The sequence below is a fragment of the Rhincodon typus genome, chromosome 38 (genome assembly GCF_021869965.1).
Source record: "Rhincodon typus isolate 14 chromosome 38, sRhiTyp1.1, whole genome shotgun sequence".
NCBI lineage: Eukaryota > Metazoa > Chordata > Chondrichthyes > Orectolobiformes > Rhincodontidae > Rhincodon > Rhincodon typus.
In genome coordinates this window covers 12062481-12084347 of record NC_063369.1, presented here as the reverse complement: position 1 = coordinate 12084347, position 21867 = coordinate 12062481, and the positions used below count along the sequence as shown (strand labels likewise).

The window sequence follows — 21867 nt, the reverse complement described above, 5'->3', positions numbered from 1 at the left end:
ATCCAGCTCTACACCTTGTTATCTCAGATTCTCCAGCATCTGCAGTTCCTACTATCTCTGTTCTTATGAGGTATTATGTTTCCATCTGTGTTTTATCTGCTTTGCTTTTAATGTAATAAAGGTACTATGTACCCCTCTGGCCTTTCCTCAGAGTGCCAGCAAGAAACAAGAAAACTGGCCCGAAATTTGTTGTTGCTAATTTATTCTTTGGGACATTCTCTTTAATTGGAGTCTGGCACTGTGACAATTACTGCTGCCTAGCCAAGGGCAGGGCTGTGACGGTTACTGCAACTTCACTATAGTATCAGAACCAAGGCAGGTAGATGGAGTTAAAATACAGACTTGATCTGATTAAATGATAGGTTCCAAGGACTGAGTGACTCACTTTTGTTCCTACGTAAACAGTGGTGCAAAAGTCTCGAATGAATGGAGAGTCATAATTGATGATGTAAATCACTGATTCCATGAATCCTTTCTTCTACAATCTTCAAGAGTTCCTGTCCTGTAGATACATCATGTAATCACTCAAGTCATCTCTAGGAAAATCTGTTAATTAGAAAATTATCTAGTTCTGAGTTTAGTTGTTCAGTGGGTATTCATGTTTTTATTTTGTTTTTAATTTTCTTTTCAGATCCTCAATTTGCACTTTAAGTTAATGCAAAAAAATAAAGCCTGGGCCAACTCTCTCGCAGACCTCTGCAACATGCCCTGCCCCTTTTATTCTTTGTACTGCTTTCTTGGATCCAAATTGAGAGGTTATAAGTTTCAATCTGGCATCAGGAGCCAATGAAGGAAGCCCCAAACCAAGAAAGACAGCTCTCTGGAAATTGCAATCTCTTCAGAATCACTGCACAGAAATTCAGGCACTTCTCCTCAGTTCAGGTGCAATATACGAAATCTGATTTAATTCGTCCTTGCCAGTGCTATACAACAGAAACTGAAAATTCTGGAAGTATGAAGCAGGTTAATGAGTATCTAGGGAGAGAGGACTGGTGAACATTTCTTCTTGAGACTCTACATCGAAAAGAAAGGCTGGACAAATCTCATGGTTAACTCGTATGTAGAAATCAAAGTCATTTCCACTGGACACTGCAGTTGTAATGGTAGTGTGTTCTGTTCCTCTCATCCAGACACAAGATTTAATCCAGTAGCATCATGCCCTCCTTAACCAATTACAATATGCATTATACTGTGGCAGCTGTATTGTCCGTAAAGCTTCCAGGCAAAAATAGAAGTCAGAGATAATTATTTTGATTAGAGTCTCCTATGTAAAAATTACTAGAAAATTAATGTATGATTTGATCTATTTTGCAAGTATCCAGTAAACAGCTGAAACGGAGAATTCACCATACAGTTTAGACATGGAGTCTCGGTCATTTGTGATGTTTTCTTCACAATTCCACTTAATACTTAACCGCCCAATTTGCCTGAGCAAACTCTTCAGTTTTACAGAACCTATTTTCAGGACTAGTAGTATGTATTACGAAATATCTGTTTTGTATTGTATTTCTAGTTTGATGTATAACTTTCTGTGCAAATAGATCAAATGTTTAAATGGTACAGGTGTTTTGTTCCAACATTCATTTCATTAATTTATTAGTCAGGCATCTATTTACTTGAGTTTGATAATATGTAGAACATCCATTAAGTGATTTTAGTGAAATATAAAGAAAGCACTTAATTTAGTTTCCTCTTAGCAGTAAATTTAGTTAAGTGTTTATGACCATCTGTCATGGCATGAGCAGTAAATGCTGGCTGGCCCAGCCAGAGGCGCGCACTTCCTATAAATGAATTATGAAAAAAATCTCCTCAGACTACCTCTGCCTTGCCCTGTCCTAATTGTGAAACAGTCTTCCTTTCTTGAAATTGCCCCTAGTTTTCTCACCTAGCTGAAGCCTAGCATAGCATGATGAATGTAGAAGAAGGACATTCAGCCCATTGAGTCAGTGCTGGCTCTTTTGTAATATATTCCAGCTGGTCCCACTTCCCAGCTGATTCTCCATATCTCTTTGTTCTCTGGGAACATAGTGAAAATTAAAACAACAGTAAAATTGAAAAATGTTCTGAGGAAGGGTCACCGGACCCGATACGTTAATTCCGTTTTTTCCTTCACAGATGCTGCCAGACCTGCTGAGCTTTTCCAGCAACTGTGTTTTTGTTGTTGTTGTGTTGAAAAATGGGGCTGTGTAGTGTGTCCTTAAGAGGGAATTCTAACTTCATTTCCTTCTACACTAACTTTATATTCCCTTAATGTCCTATATTTATGAATCTCAATTGCCTCCCCAATTCTCAATTTATAGAATTCAAATATCTCATCTGTTGAGGAATCGACAGGTTTGTTATTTTTACCTAGATCGGAGTTTGGCTGCTTTGGGTCACAAGATCATGGGTTCAAGTCTCACTCCAGGAATTTTGGCACGTACTTCAGGCCAATGTCGTAGTGCTGTACTAAGGGAGCCCTTCAGTGTTGGAGGTGCTGTCGCTAAGCAGAGGTCATATCTACCCTCTTAAGTGGATGTAAAATAATCCCATAGCACTGCTTTGAAAAAGAACAGATGAGCTCACCCCATCATCCCAACCAATATTTTCTCCTTCACCAATATCAATTGGCAAAAAATACGGTATCTGGTCCCAATTTGCATTTGTGGGCTAATGGGTCATAGTGTTCTACTATAAAAGAACTCTTAAACTTCAAAAGTACTTGGGGATGTTCTGAGGTCATGAACAGTGCTGTGCATGTGCAAATTCTTTTCCTTTGTAACAGCCCTTCTCACTTTGCTTGGGAGGCAGTGGCCTAGTGATATTATTGCTGGACTGTTAATCCAGAGACCCAGGTAATGTTCTGGGGACTTGGGTTCAAATCCCGCCACGGCAGATGGTGGAATTTGAATTCAATAAATATCTGGAATTAAGAGTCTAATGATGACCGTGATTCATTGTCGATTGTTGGAAAAACCCATCTGGTTCACTGATGTCCTTTAGGGAAGGAAGCTACCATCCTTACCTGGTCTGCCTACATGTGACTCCAGACCCACAGCAATGTGGTTGGCTCTAAACTGCCCTCTGGGCAATTAGGGAAGGGCAATAAATGCTGCCTAGCCAGTGATGCCCTCATCCCATGAATGAATGAAGAAAAAAAAAATCATGTTCGCAGAGCAACCTTTGGGTTTTGCATTCTTCTCAACAATATAATTGTAGAGAATCCTGCAACACTCTCTGCAAACCTCCCTTTTGTAGTATTTCTGCCCTTCTAACATCTCCCCCAAATTGACCTCCCTAGCCCTTTAATAGCTCCTCCAACATTCAATGAATTATATAGTACAGATTAATGTTGGTTTGAGTCTCAGCGTTGAGCTTTTCTTATCCAATTAGAAGTTTAAAAGTATATATTGTTACTGCTCACTACTTTATCTGTGCATCATAGTGTTCAATGAAAGAAAAATCCTCTGCATCAGTGAATGCTGTAGAGAAACCAATGTAAAAAGAAGAAATTATTATTATTCAGAACCTTTCCTCATCTCTGGACATCCCAATGGAATTTACAGCTAACAAAGTACTAATGCGGTCTGGTCACTTTTTCCTAATGTAGGAAAATACATGGGGCCAACCAAGTGTTCTGCACATGCCTTATTGAAAGCAAAGTTGATAGTGAAATGGACTCTCTTTTTGAATGCACAGGTTAGTGGCTAAATAGAAACTAGCATGAGGTACTTTACAGATATGAAACTCTGTTCACAAAGGAAAAGAATGTTGGGGAGGAAGCAAACTGTGGTTTGTTCAAGCAACAGGAGTGAAATTTGTAATAGAAAAGCAGGATCTGACTAAATTCTTCCAAGGACCTCCTGGAATCGACAACAAAACTTAAGTCTTCGAAATTACCTTAGTGAGATTTGTCCCTCTTCTGAGCTTCAGCACATATCCAGTTTTCTCATTTTTGTAGCGATGTGCCTAATCCAAGTAATTATGGATTATTAGAGTTTAAAACTGTGGTGGGAGATAATTTGAAATTTGTGGATTAAGAGAAAATAACAGCCAGCACCGATTTTTGCTTTGAAAGGAAGACTATGTTTGACCGATATGTTGGAATTCTCTTTGTGGTGTTGATTAGTCCCTTGGATGAAGCCGATGTGGCAGACACGGACTTTCAGAGAGCCTTTCTCTGTGATTATTAAAGAACGTTAAGGGACATGGAATTGAGAGGAGTTTGGCAAACTAGGTCAAAGGCAGAAAACCAGAAGTTAGGCCCTGATTCTTAACTAGACCCTCCTCAGGTGGAAACTGGGGCATGTGAGGCTAGTTACTGATTCCGTCTGATCATCCTTCCTTCAGACCCTGTCCTGATCTTGCTCTTGATCTTAACCCCTGTTTTGTGTGCTGGTTAGGATGCACAGTCCTGTTTAATTGTGCAGCTTGGAACCTGATATGTTTCTCCGTTAAAAATGCTAGATCAATATTTATTATTACTGATTCCATTGAAGCACAGGCCACAGCAATGCTTAAGGATAAATTAGCTAGGTGGTTAGAGAAAGGGAAATTAGGAGATATAGGAACAGGGCAGTGATATATTATTATGAAGGATTAGCACCAATATGGATTAGTTAGACCAGTCATCCTGTTCCCACATTGTAACTTCCATAAAAGATACCTGTAGCTCTGGGTTTAGCCTCTCCTTCAAAGAACGTAAGCCTGTGTAATCATTTCTTTTTTTTCAAGATAATTATGTATTTGCAGCTTGACGAGCAGTCCAACAACATCCTGAGGGTGAAAATTGTATCAGAGATAGTAGGAACTGCAGATGCTGGAGAATCTGAGATAACAAGGTGTAGAGCTGGATGAACAGAGCAGGCCAAGCAGCATCATAAGAGCAGGAAGGCTGACATTTCGGGCCTAGACCAGCCCAAAACCCAAAACCAGCCCAGCTTGTCCCTGCCTCCCTAACCTGTTCTTCCTCCCACCTCAAGCCCCACCCCCATCTCCTACCTACTAACCTCATCCTGCCCCCTTGACCTGTCCGTCCTCCCTGGACTGACCTATCCCCTCCCTACCTCCCCACCTACACTCACCTTTACTGGCTCCATCCCCGCCTCTTTGACCTGTCTGTTTCCTCTCCACCTATCTTCTCCTCTATCCATCTTCTATCCGCCTCCCACTCTCTCCCTATTTATTTCAGAACCCCCTTCCCCTCCCCCATTTCTGATGAAGGGTCTAGGCCCCAAACGTCAGCCTTCCTGCTCCTCTGTTGCTGCTTGGCCTGCTGTGTTCATCCAGCTCTACACCTTGTTATATAACATCCTGAGGGTGTCTTTTTATTAAGCCTGTCTCCTGCTGTTGTTCAGATGGTTTCTGGTATATCACAAAGCAGACTTCTGAATTCCTGACTTTACAGACATTGAGTAAATCAAATTTTCTTTAAAGTGTGATGTTCAGGGACCTTTAGTGTTTTTGCTGGATCATGTTCGACAGTTCCATCCATTTCAACAGCAAAGCCAATATCTAGCTGTCTTGTCCAATATGTGGTTTAGAGTAGGCAGTAAGAGCAGGTTTGAGAAGGTTTTTTTACAGCAGTTGAATTTGGTCGAATCAATATTCAGGGACATTGATGGTATCACTTGCGACCTGTGTGTCTTAAACACATGGTATCAGTGACTGGCATGGAGAAGATTACCTTGAAGTTAAATGTTGTAAAATGGCAAACAGTTTTTAGGTTAAGTACACATTTTCAGCTGGATCTTGGTGTCATTTGTTGTTTTTAAGTTGTTGAAGATGGTTTTCTTCCAAGGAGATATTAAACCGAGTCTGTGTGTCTCTGCTGCAATGATTCAAGTGCTGCAATGTATAAAACATTTCCCTGGACTGTTTTAAAGAGGAAAGGAGGTTCCCTATGATGCCTTGGTCCCCATCCAAGACCACTAAAATCCAATAATTTGCAAATTTGCAGAGTCTTGTTAAGTGAAAATCACTTGCATATTTACCTGCACAGAATGTAGTTCTTAGGAGCAGGATAGGCCATTTGGCCCTTTTGAGCCTGTTCTACCATTCAGGAGCTGGTTGTGGTGTCATAACCACTTTCCTGTCTGCCCCAAAGACTTTCCCTTTATACACCAAAAATCTATCTAACCCAGCCTTGAATAAGTATAAAGACCCAGACCCCATGAACTTCTGGCGAAGAGGATTCCTAGCTCTGATGACCTTGGAGAAAAACCTGCTTCTTATCAGCTTTCAAAAAGACGACCTCTTATTTGTAAACTGTCACCAAGTTTCAGATCCCCACCTTAAAGAGAAAACATTCTCCAGGTACCCACCCTATCCAGTCCAGAAACTAAGCAAGCCAGTTAGCATTTGTGGACTGAGAAATAGTTACTATTTCAAGTCCAATGACCCCTGTTCAGAACTTTGTAAAGTTGTAAGCTGTGTTTGCTTCATTGTTGGACCTGGCCTTTAGCCTTTCATTTTAATCTCAGCCATACCAACTGCATTAGTGAGTCTATATTCCAAATGCACCCTGAAAGCCTGCGGTTAAATTCTGATTAAAGCAAATGAAAATGTAATTTGGCCCACTTAACCTTCACACTTTGGCTCTACAACCAACTCCGAGATTCATCACATTCTCTTGCACCTTCAATGTTTATGCTCTGTTGTGAGCAGTAAGCTGAGGAGAATAAGAAGTTGGAGAGGAAAAGAATGAATCTTCTACTGATCTTCTGACTTTCCAACCAGTTTAAAATGGTAACCAGGAGTAGGGTTCTCCTCTCTCTGAAGGTGGAAAGAAGGGCCGCGTTACCCCTGGAGAGTTACACTCTCCTTCTCGCCACCTCCCCAGTTACATTCTAGCTGAGATATTCCGTTGGAGTCTTGGTCAATTCACCACCAGATAAGGCCCTCAAGTGGTCAGTTAATGGACATTTAAGGGCCTTGATTCAGCATCTCCCGGATTTGCCTTCAGGCTGTTGTTGTGCTGTGGTAGCATCCCTAACTCGAGCCCAGGGTGCAAGTCCTACCTGTTCCAGAGGTGTGTTGTAACACCTGAACAGGGTGTTTAGAAAAAAACCTACTAATGAAAACTCTGCAGTTACCTACCTTCCTGGCAGGCAAAAAAAGTGACCTGTTTACCCCAGTCTGGAGGTAATCAGTTACCCAGGTGGGTGGACTCGAGGGATGTGGTCTCAGAAAGCCAGCCACCTGCCCTCCCCTCTGAAACACCCCCATCCCCACAAGAAACTAGATGTTAAGAACTACTTACCTCCTTGCTGCTGAATCGCCTGAAGAATAGGCCTTGGCTGACTGTCTTCAATACCCAGAAGCTATTGGCTTCATATTAACCAGCAGAGGCTGTCCACCTGGGATGCCAGTTGTGGGGCGTGTGTTAGGCAGAATATTATTGTCCCAGCAGTGGACCTGACGTGTTTGTCACCACTCATCAGACCCATTCCCAAACTTCAATTGAAAATGGGAAAATTGTGCCCAATAGATCAGAAAAGTACTAGGCTGGCTATAAAGCACTTCAGATCATCCAGAGTTTGTGACAGATGCTGATAGGGTTACAGTTTCTCTGTCTGGAGTAACACTCACCATTCCATCAATTACTCCAATTTCTGAGCCAGTGATCTGCTTTGAGCCTGACCAACTGAATCACATTGTTATTTGATACCTCTCCTTAGCTAACCCAGGAACTGGTTCTAATTAAGAGATTTGGTCCTTTTTTTATATATTCCATTTATTACATTAGACCAGGATCAAGTTTTCTTCACCTGCCAGAACTGTAGCATTAACCTGTTCCTTACTTGTTGCTCTAAGTAATCCCTTGAGTTTCACGTTTTTGTTTTATTTTATCTTGATTGTAATAAAACGCTATCATTGCTGCTAATGAACAGCTTGTTGTAGTCATGACTCATCACACAAAAAGCTCTTTGTAAATTGCCAGTATAACATGCAGCCCTCAAGATGATTAATGTTGGAGATACAGAAGCATCACGTGTTTTTGCAATCTTCAGCAATTGAAGCAAGATGGAGGTTGCTTTTGTCTTGTACCTCTCTAAAGCATGTTATACTTCTACTAGACTTCAAGTAGATCAGATGTTAAGATCTCTATAGGGACTACTCAAACATCCAGTTATTAGCTGAGATGATGACCTGTCAAGATATCCGGTTTCAAAGCAACTAGTTCTGTATCAGTGGCTTAAAAAACAAAACACTGTTAGTTAGTGCAGTTTTCCATCGGCATCTTCAAACTGCTAAACAGCCACTTTCTGTTTTTGACATCTGAAAACCCCAGTTGTGTTGTTAATCTGTCTCTCAACTAAGCATCTAATCTGCTGGATCCAATTTAAAAACAAAATGCAGAAGAAACTCAGCAGGTCTGGCAGCATCTGAGGAGAGAGAAAGAGTTAATGTTTCTGATATCATTCTTCAGAATAACTTTTTTCAGCCTTTGGACTTGTCTTTCTATTTGTGATTATGTCTAGATTTATAGTGAAGTCTGTTGACTGATTTCGAAATGGTTTCCTCTACCTTCCTCCTAGTCTTCTGCCAAGTGAAAAAAATATTAAATCAGCTACTGAGAAATACCACTGGTTTTCATCTTATAAACCAAGTAATAGATTCCAGCACACTTATTTACAACTTGATCCATATTACACTTTTTAGGTATTGTGGACTTTAGAAATAGCTGTCATTGCTCCCAGGTGTAAACATCCAACACCTTCATTTTAATAAAAATAATCTGATTCTCCCTGTGACCTTCACAATTTAAACCACTCTTTGCTGTCAGATTCCAATGTATGTCATTTGGCCCATTTCATTTACTGAAACTTAGAGCTATATAATGCTCTTACAAATCCAGACCCAGTCTGAATACATTGTAACCCTATAAAATTTGCTGTTGTGACACTGACCTATGATGTATTTGACCACTGTTTTTATTTAATCTTTGTTCTACCTGATCATGTTATGTCATACTTCCCCCAGGTTGTGTGTATGACCTCTGCAATGACAGTGGTTAGCACTGCTGCTTCATGGTGCCAGGGACCCAAGTTTGATTCTAGTCTCTGGCAACTGTCTGTCTGTGTGGAGTTTGCACACAGTTCCCATGTCTGTGTAGGTTTCTGCTGGCTGCTCTGGTTTCCTCCCACAGTCCAAAGGTATGCAAGTGGATTGGCCGTGTTAAATTGTCCCATAGGTGGGTAAGCTATCATAAAAGTGGGGATACTTTTTGGAGCAGACTCGATGGGCCAAATAGCCTATATCTGCACTGCAGGGATTCTAAGGTCCTGTGATACCGCACCCTGACCTCTGTAGCCTGTTTGGAACAGACACGCACACACAGTGGGTGCCAGTAACAAGAATGTGCTTCATCCAGTAGCACTAACCTCCCTTAATGTCTGCACAATCCATAAAATTAAACTGCGTGGTTTTAACCAGTAACTTGTAGAAAGCTGCTACTATGTACCCTGACAGTAATCTAAAAGAGTGGATTGTATCACCAGCGCCTTGATCATTGAATTTTTTTGTTGATGTTTATTGGCACTACATATTTTTATTTACTTAAAAATATCGGTGTTGTTGGACCAATCTTTTGTACATTTATATTTTAATAAAGCAATTTTTTGTGTAGTGCCTAGCCCATGGCTGATTATTTGAAAAGTAGTTACAATAGTGACCCACTTCTGCTGGGCAGAGTCTCCAGACCATGTCTTTTTTTTTCCCAATCCTACCATCCTGGAGAAAGGTAGTGTGGCATCATTAAGCTCTGCTTGCATTTAGCTTTTCTCTGACTCTTCTCCACTGTCTTTTGTCTGAAAATGATAACATTCAAAATGCAGAAATACTTTCAGAAAAGCCTTTTCACCTGTTAATTCTGTGCTGGAAGGTGCTGACTTGGTCCTGACACCCATCACATCCTGACTCTGTGTGTGTGTGTGTGTGTGTGGTGGACTTGAGCTCTGGGCTATTCCCCATTGGGCTCCACACACAAAGCTAATTCAGCCCTTCGCTAACATGGGACAAAAGGCATGAGTGTCAGTCTCTGTACTTGTCCAGTGTGAGGCTCTAGATGAGATTGGGGGTTTTTGGGTGAATGAGCAAACACACCATGGTACTGTGAATCAGGAAGCCATTCAACTGATGTGGTGGGTAGCAACAAGGAAGTAGTTGTACAGGATGCAATAGTGCAGGGAACTGACACTACTTTCCCCAACAACGTGAGAGTCTGATGGCTGAGTTACCTGCTCAGAGCTAGAGAGACATTGCTGTGGGATGGGGAGGATCCATTGATCATTGTCATTAGTACCTACATGGACTTACTTTCTACACAGAACGTCTTTCCTAGTTACGTGTATGAGAAGCTAGCCACCAAACCACAAAGCAGAGCTCTCAAGGTTATAATTTCTAGAATGTTACCAGAGTTGTGTGCATTTTGGGTTGGGGGACACAAAGTTAAGTAATTAATGTAAGACGCAAAGATTGGTATGGGAAAGGGAAATTCTGGTTTACGGGCCACTAGCACCAGTCTTAGGAAAAAGGGATGAACTGTACTGGAACGGTGCAGGGGCCAGTGTTCTTGCTAACCACAGAACTAAGAAAGTAGAGAGGGTTTTAACCAAAGGGGGTCGGGGGTAGGCAGTGGTGGTGGAATGCAAAGGAACAACTGTGGAAAGATATGGTGTGGCAAAGAGTGAAGACAAAATCAGAAGAATACTAATTGTGTAATGATTGACAAGAACATGCCAGGAAATGGCAGAGAGGGGAAAGAAAGTGAATAGGAATACACCAACAATCAAAGCTAGATATTCCAGACATAACAAAAAGATAAAACCAAAGGCTCTGAATCTGAATTTACACAGCATTCATAACAAAGTAAACAAATTGTTAGCACGTACTGAAGTACGTAAATATGATGGCCATTACAGAGGCATGGTGACAGGATGACTGGGATTGGGTTCTGAATAAGGAATTAGGTGAGGGTAGAGTGATAACACTGTGTTAAACAAGGAAGGTGTTTGTGTAACAGTTAGGGATGACATTGGTTCAGGAGATCAGGATGTCACATTTCAGCCATATGAAAATGATGAATAGAAGCCTTTGGTAGGCCTGGTCTGTAGGACCCTTGCAGTAACCACCATGTAGGACAAAATATGCAAGAAGGAAGATTGGGTGCTTGTGATAAAGAGATGGCAATAACTATTGGTGACATTAATCGACGTCTAAACTGGAAAGATCAGATTAACAGTAGTAACTTAGGAGTTCATTGAATGCCCTTGAGGTGTGTTTTTCTTAGACTAGCATGTTTTGGACCCAGCCAGAGAGTGGGTTATATTAGAAGTGGTATTGTGTAATGTGACAGGATTAATTAATGATGTAAAGACACCCTTGATTGCGGTGGCCACGATATGAATCCATTTTACATCCAGTTTGAAAATGAAAATATTGGGTCAAATAATTGTACTTTGAACATGACAGCTGAACCAGCTGTAGTGAACTAACATACTAGGCTCGGGGATAAATCGATAGAGATGCACCAGCAGACATTTTAAGGGGCTATTTCAGATAGCTCCAAGTACCTGCTTCCTATAAAGAAAAACTATCAAAAGAGGATACACCATCCATTGTTGACTGAAGAAATTAGGGAAAGCAGCAAACCTAAGAATATAATTGAACAAAGATGAGTGGCAGTAAATGATAATGAGTGTCAGGATAACTAAAAGTTTAATCAGGTAGAAGCAATGAGAATGAGAGAAAGCTAGCTAGGAACGCAAAAAAAAAAACCAGCAAGAGTCTCTACAGTTATTTAAAAAGGAAAATAAAGTTGAGTTGTGGTCTTCAAGAGAGAGTGGGGAGCTTGCCAATGGAATGAGCAAATACTTTGCTTTTGTCTTCACTATAGAAGATAGAAAAACATTCCGATAATAGGTAAAAATTAGGAGGTGGGAGAGGGAGAGAAACTTGGTGGAACTAACTGCAATCACCAGAAAGGCAGTACAGAGCAAACTGATGGAGTTGCAGGCTCTTAGCCTGGGTCCAGATCGACTTTATCTAGAGTCTTAAGAATTGGCTAATGAAGTAGTGAATATATTTATGCTAGTTTTCCAAATATCCCTAGATTGAAGGAGGATTCTGTCGGACTGGAAAGAATCAAATACGACTGCTATATTCAAGAGACAGGGATGTAGTTAGCTTGAGGTCTGTTGTGAAGAACTGTTTCTAACAATCATTGAAGAGGACATAGCCATGCACTTAGAAAATCTCCAGATAATTGCAAAGTGGCGGCATGGTTTTCTGAAAAGGCAGTCGTGTTTAGCCAGTTTTATTGAAGTTCTTTGAAGGAGTAACTTATGCTACAGATAAAGGGGAACCTGTAAACTCCCTCTACTTGGATTTCATAGCTCATAGAAGTTCATAGAATCCCTATAGTGTGGAAACAGGCCCTTCGGCCCAACAAGTCCACACCAACCCTCCGAGCATCCTACACCGACCCAGTCCCCTAATCTACACATCCCTAAACACTATGGGCAATTTAGCATAGCCAATCCATCTAGCCTGCACATCTTTGGACTGTGGGAGGAAACCGGAGCACCCAGAGGAAACCCACGCAGAGACGGGGAGAATGTGCAAACTCCACACAGCCAGTCGCCCGAGGGTGGAGTTGAACCTGGGTCCGTGACGCTGTGAGGCAGCAGTGCTAACCACTGAGCCATTGTGCCACCCCTTATACAATGTGGAAACAGGCCATTTGGCCCAACAGGTCCACACTGACCTTCTGAAGACCATCCCACCCAGTCCCATCCCTGTATGGCTAACACATCTAACCTATAGATCCCTGAACACTATGCGGTAATTTCTCATAGCCAATCCACTTAACTTGTACATCTTTGGAATGTGGGAGGAAACTGGAGCACACGGAGGAAATCCACACAGACACGGGGAGAAGGTGCAAACTCCACACAGTCACCTGAGGGTGGGTTTGAACCCAGGTGCCTGGTGCTGTGAGGCAGCAGTGCTAACCACTGGGCTGCCCCCTCCCTAAGGTGTTTGAGGAGGCGCCATGTCAAAGGTGGATGTTGAAAATAAGAACTAATATTGTAGGAGGTAATAGCATGGATAGTAGGTTAGTTGGCCGTCAGGAAAAAGCGTGCATAAGTGGGTGTTTGATTGACAGGAAGTGACAAGTCAAGTCCAGTAGGTATCCACATTTTACAATGTAACAATGACTTAGCTGAAAGGAGCAAAGACATTGTGGTGAAATTTAGACATGACACCGGGATAGGTAGGTAGGGGTTTCTCGAAGATGATGTAAAGAGTTTGCAGATGGGTTGCCCAAGTTGGTTTAAAAAATTGGCATGTGAGGTGTAATGTGGGAATATGTGAGGTTATTTATTTTGACAGGAAAATGAAAAAGAGAATTACTTAAACTGAGAGAGTGCAGAATTCTGAAGTGGAGAGAGATTGGATGTAAGTGTCCAGCTCAGGGGCGTCTTTGTAGATTGATGCCTGGAATGAGTGGGTTGTCTCAGGAGGAAAGGTTGGACAAACTGGGCTTGTTCCCATTGGAGTTTAGAGGAGTGAAGGGTGATTGAAGTGTATAAAATCCTGAATGGTCCTGACAAGGTGGATGTGGGAAGCAGGCGTCTACTCGTGAGTGAGTCTAGGACTAGGGAACAGTTTTAAAATTAGTGCTCACCCTTTAGGACCGAGATAAGAACTTTGCCTTGTGCAATTTTGGAAAGTGGTGGATGTAGGATCATTAAATCTTTTTGAAGTAGAGGGAGGTAGATTCTGGTTAGGCAGAGGATCAAAGGTTTTCAGTGATGTGGAAATTGAAACACAAACCAACAGTGATCTTATTTGATATTAGTGGGCTGAAGGGGCCGAGTGGTCTATTTCTGCTCCGATTTCATATGTTTTCATGGACTTTCTGAAGGTACTGATTGTCAGGAATCCGGTTTGGTATCTCTTGTGGTGCCACCAATTTACCCCTGAGAAACATCGACTGAGCACAGACAAAGAGTATATTTCTTTTTATGGGTATGCTGTACTTTAAGCCAGAGGCTTTATCATCTTTCTCACTCTTAAATTTCTTACTCATAATTTTAAACTTCTGGTTATTCTGGCAATCTGACCTACCATGGATCTTTATGGAGTTATATTCTTAAGTTTGCTGCTTTCCCTAACTACTTCAGACAGCTGTGAATGTCCCTTTTTATAATTTTTCATTAGAACAAAAATAAACTTGAGCATTGTGGCAAGATAGTGTGTGTGTCACAACTTGGAAGCAATAGCTACAACATTCAATGATTGAGACTTTGTTGATGCCAGTATCACTGTCATAATTATAATTATAATGGGAAATGAGATTGAAATGTTGTGCACTGCCAATGTTGTACTCATCTGCCAAAGTTATCAGAGCCAAGATTGGTATAATTCCTGCCAAGCCTGATGCTATTTCGTCCAATACCTGGTCTTGCCAGCAGAGGTCACTGGACAGTGGGAATCCTCTTTGGTTCTGATTTTAACATCCAGTCTCACCGTTGACCATTTGAAATTAACCAACTCTGCACTGACCGAGATTAAAACTGTTTCTCTTGCTAAACCACAGCAAACATTTGAAGGGAAATCGTTGGTCACTCCTCCAAAAAACTACAGCACTGTTTTTGTTCGCCCCCACCGTACAAAGAAAATTTTGAAACCCAAGTTTGTGGTCGCCTATCCAGAATCTTCCAATTTACTTCTCCCTCCTTTCCACCCAGACTGAACCAATGCGTTTGCAGCCAGTTTCTGAAGTGTAGTCAGTATTGTGGGAAAGCAAATGAGACACTGACTGGCCAGATCACTGGAATAACTTCTGTTAAACTGCATGCCGTAGAATCTTTTCTGCCCACTTGATCATGAGTCACAGTGTAACGTTTCATTTGGAAGATTGCACCTCAGTACTGCACTGAAGTGTTTGCCTTGATTTCTGTCCTTGCGTCTCTGCAGTGCAACCTCCCCCTCTCTCTCCACTCCCACCACCGACATTCTGATGGGGTGGGAGAGATACCGACAGAGCTAAAGCTGACACATGATGTCTTCACTTATCGAGTCATACAGCACGGAAAAGACCCATTGGTTCAACTGTCCATGCCAACCATAATCCCAAACAAACCTAGTCCCACCTGCCTGCTCCTGGCTTGTTGACGTTTGTACTTCCCACAAATATTGTGTTGCTACCCTCCTTTTCAGACACCCTGCAACTTCCTTTTAGTGGTCTGGCCTTGGGACCAATAAACCAATTGAATGTGTGCCTGCTTTTTCACAGACCAATCCAATCAGTCCAGGTCTGTCTCAATTGACCCATAAAGTGAGTAACCTGGGACCACATGGGCTACTGAAATTGTGCAACGTGAAATCGAGCTCTTTGTCTAAAACTGTAATCTCCCTCCAAATATCTTAGAGTGTTTCAATTATCATAGATTCGTAAAGTCAGACAGCACGGAAGCAGACCCTTTGATCCAACTCATCCATGCAGACCAGGTTTACCAAACTAAATTAATCCCATTTACCTTTGTTTGGCCCATATCCCTCTAAACCTTATAAAAACCGAAAGAACTGCAGATGCTGTAACTCAGAAATAAAAACAGAAATTGCTGGAAAAGCTCAGCAGGCCATGCTGCCAGATGTGCTGAGCTTTTCCAGCAATTTCTGTTTTTGTACCCTCTAAACCCTTCTTTGTTCATGCACCTGTCCAAATGTCTTTGATTATTTAAATGGAAATAATTTGCAGACTTACAGGGAAAGGTTGGGAGAATGGCACTATCATGATTGCTCAAGCAGAGGGATGATACAGTAACTTTGGGCTGAATGGCGGCCTCCTGCACCTCATCAACTGTGATTAACCGGTATTATAACTCCCCATACTTTTTTTTTTAATCTCCCTCTCTGTCCCACTTTGAAACCCTAAAAGCCAAGTATGTTTAGCTGCTATTGCTGCCTTTCTTTCAGTCTGGCCTTGGTGATAGACAAGATGTTATAATTTCCAACTGTTCTTCCCATCATTTCTGTCCCAGCCTCTTAATGTTCTTCCTTTATTACCTCCTGTATTGCTTATGTTGTGCTTTCCCCAGTACCATTCCAGGACATTTTAACTCTTGATTGCACTCAGGAAGTAAGGGGGGAGGCCTGAACTAAAACTATAGGAATGCATAAATATTTGCAAGTTCTTATTTGTAACCTAATTAAAATGCGTTTCTTTTTGGTCCTTGGCAGCAAATCAACCTTTCCTCTGCACAGCTTCAACATAATGAAGTTTGATAAGGAGCGAATAGAAAGGAAGGTGAGTGAATACTGTGATTTTTCTTTTACGTTGACTGTTTTCCTGTGATCTTCAGAATTTTCCCTAGATTTTGTAAATGAGAAATGATATCAAACCAAGAAACCCTGTTTTTCTTTCAAATAAAACAAAATGGCTCTATTCAGAGGAAGATTCTCCCAGTGTCCAGGCCAACATTCCTCCCTCAAAAAATACCTGAAATAACTCCACGGAGGCTGGTATCCCATCACCAAGTCACCCTTTATTTACACTTGCACAGTATATGGACTCTGACCAGCCAGCTCAGAGCCAGTATCTGTAGTGAGAAGAATCCCTGAGACTCCTGTTGGATCTACGAGCCAGGGATCCCAGGTTAACAGCCCCAATCAGGGATCTCCCTCTCAATGAGTTCCAACCTCATTCCAATCACTACAATACCCAAGAAATCAAGCCGATCTAAGAATAAAGTGGTTCAGCCAGCATCCAAGAAATGGGGGAGGTTATGTCCTGATGAACCTGTGCATCGTACTGAAAGATAAATCGAGATCTTCAACGGAGCTGAGCAATGTTTAAGAGTGAGGAACTGTAAAGTTGAGGATTGGGAAGTTTGATGAACCCTAAAGGGTCTGAAGGAGAGTTGAGAGTCCTAAGGTGACTCGGGCTATCCAGTGTTGGTTCTGTGCAGTCTGCCAAATGTGGGCACGTGGCCTTCCGAAAAGGTGTGTGGGTGAAATGCTCAGTTTTTCGCCCAGTCCTTTCAGTGTGGGCGTTTGGCCTTCACCTGTAGAGATGCTGGAAATGGTTCACGATTGCTTTTCCTCTAGTTTCATAGAAATTATTGAATCATCTCTCCCCTAAACAGCCTGCCCTTCACCTTGAATCCATGTCCCCCCCGGTGACTCACCCCTTCGACTAGGGGGAGCAGCTACGCTTTATCCACTCTGCCTGTGCCCCTCAATCAGATTGCCCCTTAGTCTTCCCTTTGAGCGGTCTTGGGCAAGAAATTCTCACGTCTCTGTGGGGATGTTGATTTAATTTTTTTTTTGAGGGTGTCTCTGAAATATGTCCTCTGCCTTCGCGAGCTCGTTTTGAGAGTCTTGTGTCAGACATGAAGACGACGTGGCCTGTGCAACATCACAGCTGATTAACAGTAACCAGAACTTCCAATCACTACAATACCCAAGGCCCGATACCGTAGACTTGGCGACCGCTTCGCAGAACATCTACGTTCTGCTCGCAAAAAAGACCCTGAACTACCTGTTGCCTGCCACTTCAATGCACCACCCTGTTCCCTGGCCAACATCTTTGTCTCCAGCTTGCTGCAGTGTTCCAGCGAAGCCCAGCGCAAGCTGGAGGAACAACACCTCATTTTCTGCTTGGGGACCCTACAGCCCTCTGGACTCAATATTGAGTTCAATAATTTTAGGGCCTAAACTCTCCCATGTCCCAGCCCCCCACCCCACACACCAGGCCTTGTTATTACATAGCCTGCCACTACACACCCCCTGACGTTAGTCCCCATTAACAACTATTCACCCTCTCAGACTGATCGTTAGCAACTCCTTTGTCCAACTATCTTTCTCTTTCTTTGGGCTCTATCCTATCATTTACTCCCTACCCCACCACCCTCCCTATTTTCTGCATATAAACTGACGTTTTCCTAGCTACCATCAGTTCCGAGGAAGGGTCACCGGACCCAAAACATTAGCTCTGTTTTCTCCTTCACAGATGCTACCAGACCTGCTGAGCTTTTCCAGCAACTTTGTTTTTGTTCCTGATTTACAGCATCTGCAGTTCTTTCGGTTTTTACTAGAACTTCGATGCTGGAGACGTTGGCCTGAGAGAGGGCACTGTTATTGGAGTGCCAGCCTCATTTCAGGTTTGCAGGGTCTTGTGGAGGGATCGCTGGCAACATTTTCTCTAAGGATTCAAGCAGCAAGGGGAAGGGAAGGGAAGGGAAGCTTCAGAGTGAGAAGTTGTTGAGAGAGACAAACCCAATCAGTTAAAGCATTGATAGCATTGAGATCTGCAGACCCAGTTCTTGATATGTGGCAATTTTAAAGTCAACCCCTTGGGAAGCTGTTTGTGAAGCTTTCTATGGCAGCAGTGAGCCTTTGCTGCTTTCGCAGATACAGATTGCCATGGGGTGCCCACTTCCCTAGATGTGCACATGAGCAGAATGCAGATGGTACAGAGTTTAAGGGCAACAGCGTCAATGTGCGTACAGTCTCCAATCATCTCCTCTCCCCTCAACTGCTCTTCAGGAAATGGGGAAGGACCTTGTTGAACTCCAACGTGATGGCCCTGGTCAAATAGCTTCCTCCTCCCGTTGCTTAGCCATATGTGAGAAAAATTGTCATTTGCGAAAGGTCTCCAGGCATAGCCCGGCCAGTGGTGCTAGCAATGCTCCACTGTCTGAACAGCACCTTCAGGAAAGGACGGCTCCTGTTTTGATGGGACACAAGAGAGGCCCTCCCTTATAGGGTAGTGCGCTGGGAACTAAGCCTGCTCTTCCTGGAGATGTCAAAAATGGTTCAAGGTTTCGTAAAAAGTATCCAGAGATTACCCGCCACCCCCCGCTTCCTTTTTACCTGTACGTTACAAGCGTTACTCAATCGAAAGCGAAATACTGTGGAGGCTGGAAATCTGATACAAACACACAGAAAATGCTGGAGAAACTCGGCAGCAGGTCGGGCAGCATCTGTGGTGAGTGGAGCAGAATTAAAATTTTGAGCCCAACATGAGTTTTCTGCTCGGATCTATCAGAGGTGCTGAATTTCTTCAGAATTCTCTCTTTATTTATCAATGATTATTATTTATTGCAAGTAAGTAGATTTCCAGCTGCAAGTAAACAATTATGAGCTGTCGACAAATGACTGTACAAGTTAAAACTCTACCCCCCTCATAAAATTCCTCCATACATATATGGTGTTATGGGTGCAGGAAGAAACTGGGAAGGTGGTTCAGTGGTTCCTGTACGTATGTTTCACCAAGATGCTCATTTTGGCTTGCCATGACTCGCTACTCTTCAGTCTCTCACCCCCAAGTTCTTTCACTTGCATGCAGGAGGCACAGAGTGACTGGTTCACAACTTACAAAGTCTCTGACTTATTGATTAAACACCACAGCTTATGCCAACTGATAAGGGAAAGTACACTGGCATTCTGGCAGGCTCTAGGTGGTTTTCCTGCAGGGAAAAGGAGGTCCAAAGGTTTCTGGCTATATTGTTTGTACCCATAAGCTACATGAGAGCCAATCAGATAGTTGTTGGCAAGCAGGAAGACCTTGACATCAACAACTGGTCGCAGCTGCGCAGACCTATCAGCTACATGTTGCTGGCTGAATCTCTCTTTGTACATACTCCCTGGTGGACCTTGACATCAACAACTGGTCACAGCTGCGCAGACCTATCAGCTACATGTTGCTGGCTGAATCTCTCTTTGTACATACTCCTTGGTGGACCTTGACATCAACAACTGGTCGCAACTGTGCAGACCTATCAGCTACATGTTGCTGGCTGAATCTCTCTTTGTACATACTCCCTGGTGCCAGTTCAGCTGCAGCCAAACTTCCCCCAAATGGTTAAACAAACGAGAAGAATAAACCACATGTACAATAAGTACTGGGGGGATCTTGCGTTTAAAAGGTAATTGCGCAAGTCGTCAACAGCCTGAGGAGCAGTGGTAAATTTAATCAGCTGTCCTTCAGAGGTACTGTTCTGTTTCCTTTTGGAGTTGCTGTGTTCATCTCATCTGTGACAGCATGGGTTTATACGTAGGCTTCCACTTCTTTATCCTTGGCTGAGACAGAGCAAAAAGGCCCTCATTCCTAGGCTTGACGTATCCAGCTAAATATAGTGCTTAAATAAATTGCAGGTAACGAGTAGTTAGCAGATGGCATTAAATTTTAAAATGCCTTTGTGATCTCTGTATATGCAAGTAATTACTTGGATGTGTTGTAGACAGTTTGTGTGCTGCATATGTATGCTAATAGACTTAATTGTTTTGTTTCTTTACTGAATTAACCCCTTTGTGAAACCCACAGCAAAGTTTTAATGCACAGTGTGAACATTACGGTGTCTGCGTGTCACGTGAACTTGCACAGAATGTGAAATGTGTGTTTCTGATGGAGCCAGGTCCTGCATGTATGGATTACATATTGTCCCATTCATGTCTACAGATCCACACATGCAAACAGGATCACAAAGCTCCTCCAAAGGACCTCCTGGATCAGCATCGGGAGCTTACACAGCGGATCCAGTGGCAGAAATCGCAGCTGGATCGCCGGGACCCTGCAGTTCTGAAAGGTGGAGTATGGACATAATGGAGTCTTTCCTGCAGTTGTATACAGACCACATCTCCAGTAGTGTGCACAATTTTGGCCAAGTAAAGATATACTTGCCTTGGACAAGCATCAACAAAGGTTCGCTAGACTGTCTCCTGGGATGAGGGAATAGTCCTGTGACACTCCATTTGAATGGTCTGGCTTTAATTTATAAGAAAACAAGATGATTTCATTCAGACATTGATGGAGTTGATGCTATGAGGATATTTTCCCTGTCTGACTCCGAGTGTTCAGCATCTCAAAAGCAGCAGTTGGCAATTTAGGACTGCCAGAAATAGTCCCTCCAACAGTACTGTGGGTGTACCTACCCCAAATGAGCTACAGGAGATCAGGAAGGCAGCTCAGCATCATCTTCTCGTGGGCAGTTAGAGAGATGGGCAACAAACATTGGCTGTAAATGAAAGAACTGTGAACCTTCTGGACTTTTCCACTGCAGAATGTGAATGCCCAGTCTCTAAGTATCTTGAACACTGAAATGGAGAGATTTTTGGATGAGGGACAGGAGGATAGTGTGCGGGAGAGGTAAATCAGCAGTGAACTTATTGAATGTTGTACCAGGCTCACAAACATGCATTGCCCACTTCTGCCCCTGCTACTTATTGTGTTTTTAAAGGAAGCTGATTCAGCAGGACCCAATCCCAGAAAGTATAAATATTCATTCATAGATTAGTGGATAGTACTTTTGCCTCGGAGACAGAAAATCGGTGGGTTTAAGGTCTACTCCAAAGATATGAGCGCATAAAGTAGATATGAGGCACTAGAGCACTACTGAAGGAGCTCTGCACGACCGACTGTATGTTTATAGAGTCTACGGAAACAGACCCTTCGGTCCAACTCATCCATGCTGTCCAGACGTCCCAATCTGACCCATTTGCCAGTATTTGGCCCATATCTCTCTAAACCCTTCCTGTTCATATACCCATCCAGATGCCTTTTAAATTTTGTAAATGTACCAGCCTCCACCACTTCCTCTGGCAGCTCGTTCCGTACAGACACCACCCTCTGTGTGAAAGAGTTACTGCTCAGATCCTTCTTTTTAAATCTTCTCCCTCTCACTTTAAACCTCTAGTTTTGGACTCCCCCACCTTAAGAAATTTATTCAGATGGAACAATTAAACTGAAAGCTTATCTAAGCCCTCGATCCTACAGAACTTTTCAAAAAGGAGCAAGGCAATTTCCTGAGATAACAAGGTGTAGAGCTGGATGAACAGAGCAGGCCAAGCAGCATCAGAGGAGCAGGAAGGCTC

General features: G+C 42.6%; 2 protein-coding genes across 3 annotated transcripts in view; both read left to right on the top strand.

The window, feature by feature from the left end:
- Positions 1-21867, top strand: part of LOC109916464 (coiled-coil and C2 domain-containing protein 1A-like) — a 118485-nt gene that overhangs the window by 49412 nt on the left and 47206 nt on the right. The window lies entirely within an intron of this gene.
- Positions 16227-21867, top strand: part of LOC125487235 (coiled-coil and C2 domain-containing protein 1A-like) — a 14253-nt gene continuing 8612 nt past the window's right edge. The window contains exons 1-2 of the mRNA XM_048617858.1: positions 16227-16300; positions 20456-20582. Of these exons, the coding sequence (XP_048473815.1) occupies positions 16268-16300; positions 20456-20582 (160 nt within the window). The 5' untranslated portion in view covers positions 16227-16267. The remainder of the gene's footprint in view (positions 16301-20455; positions 20583-21867) is intronic.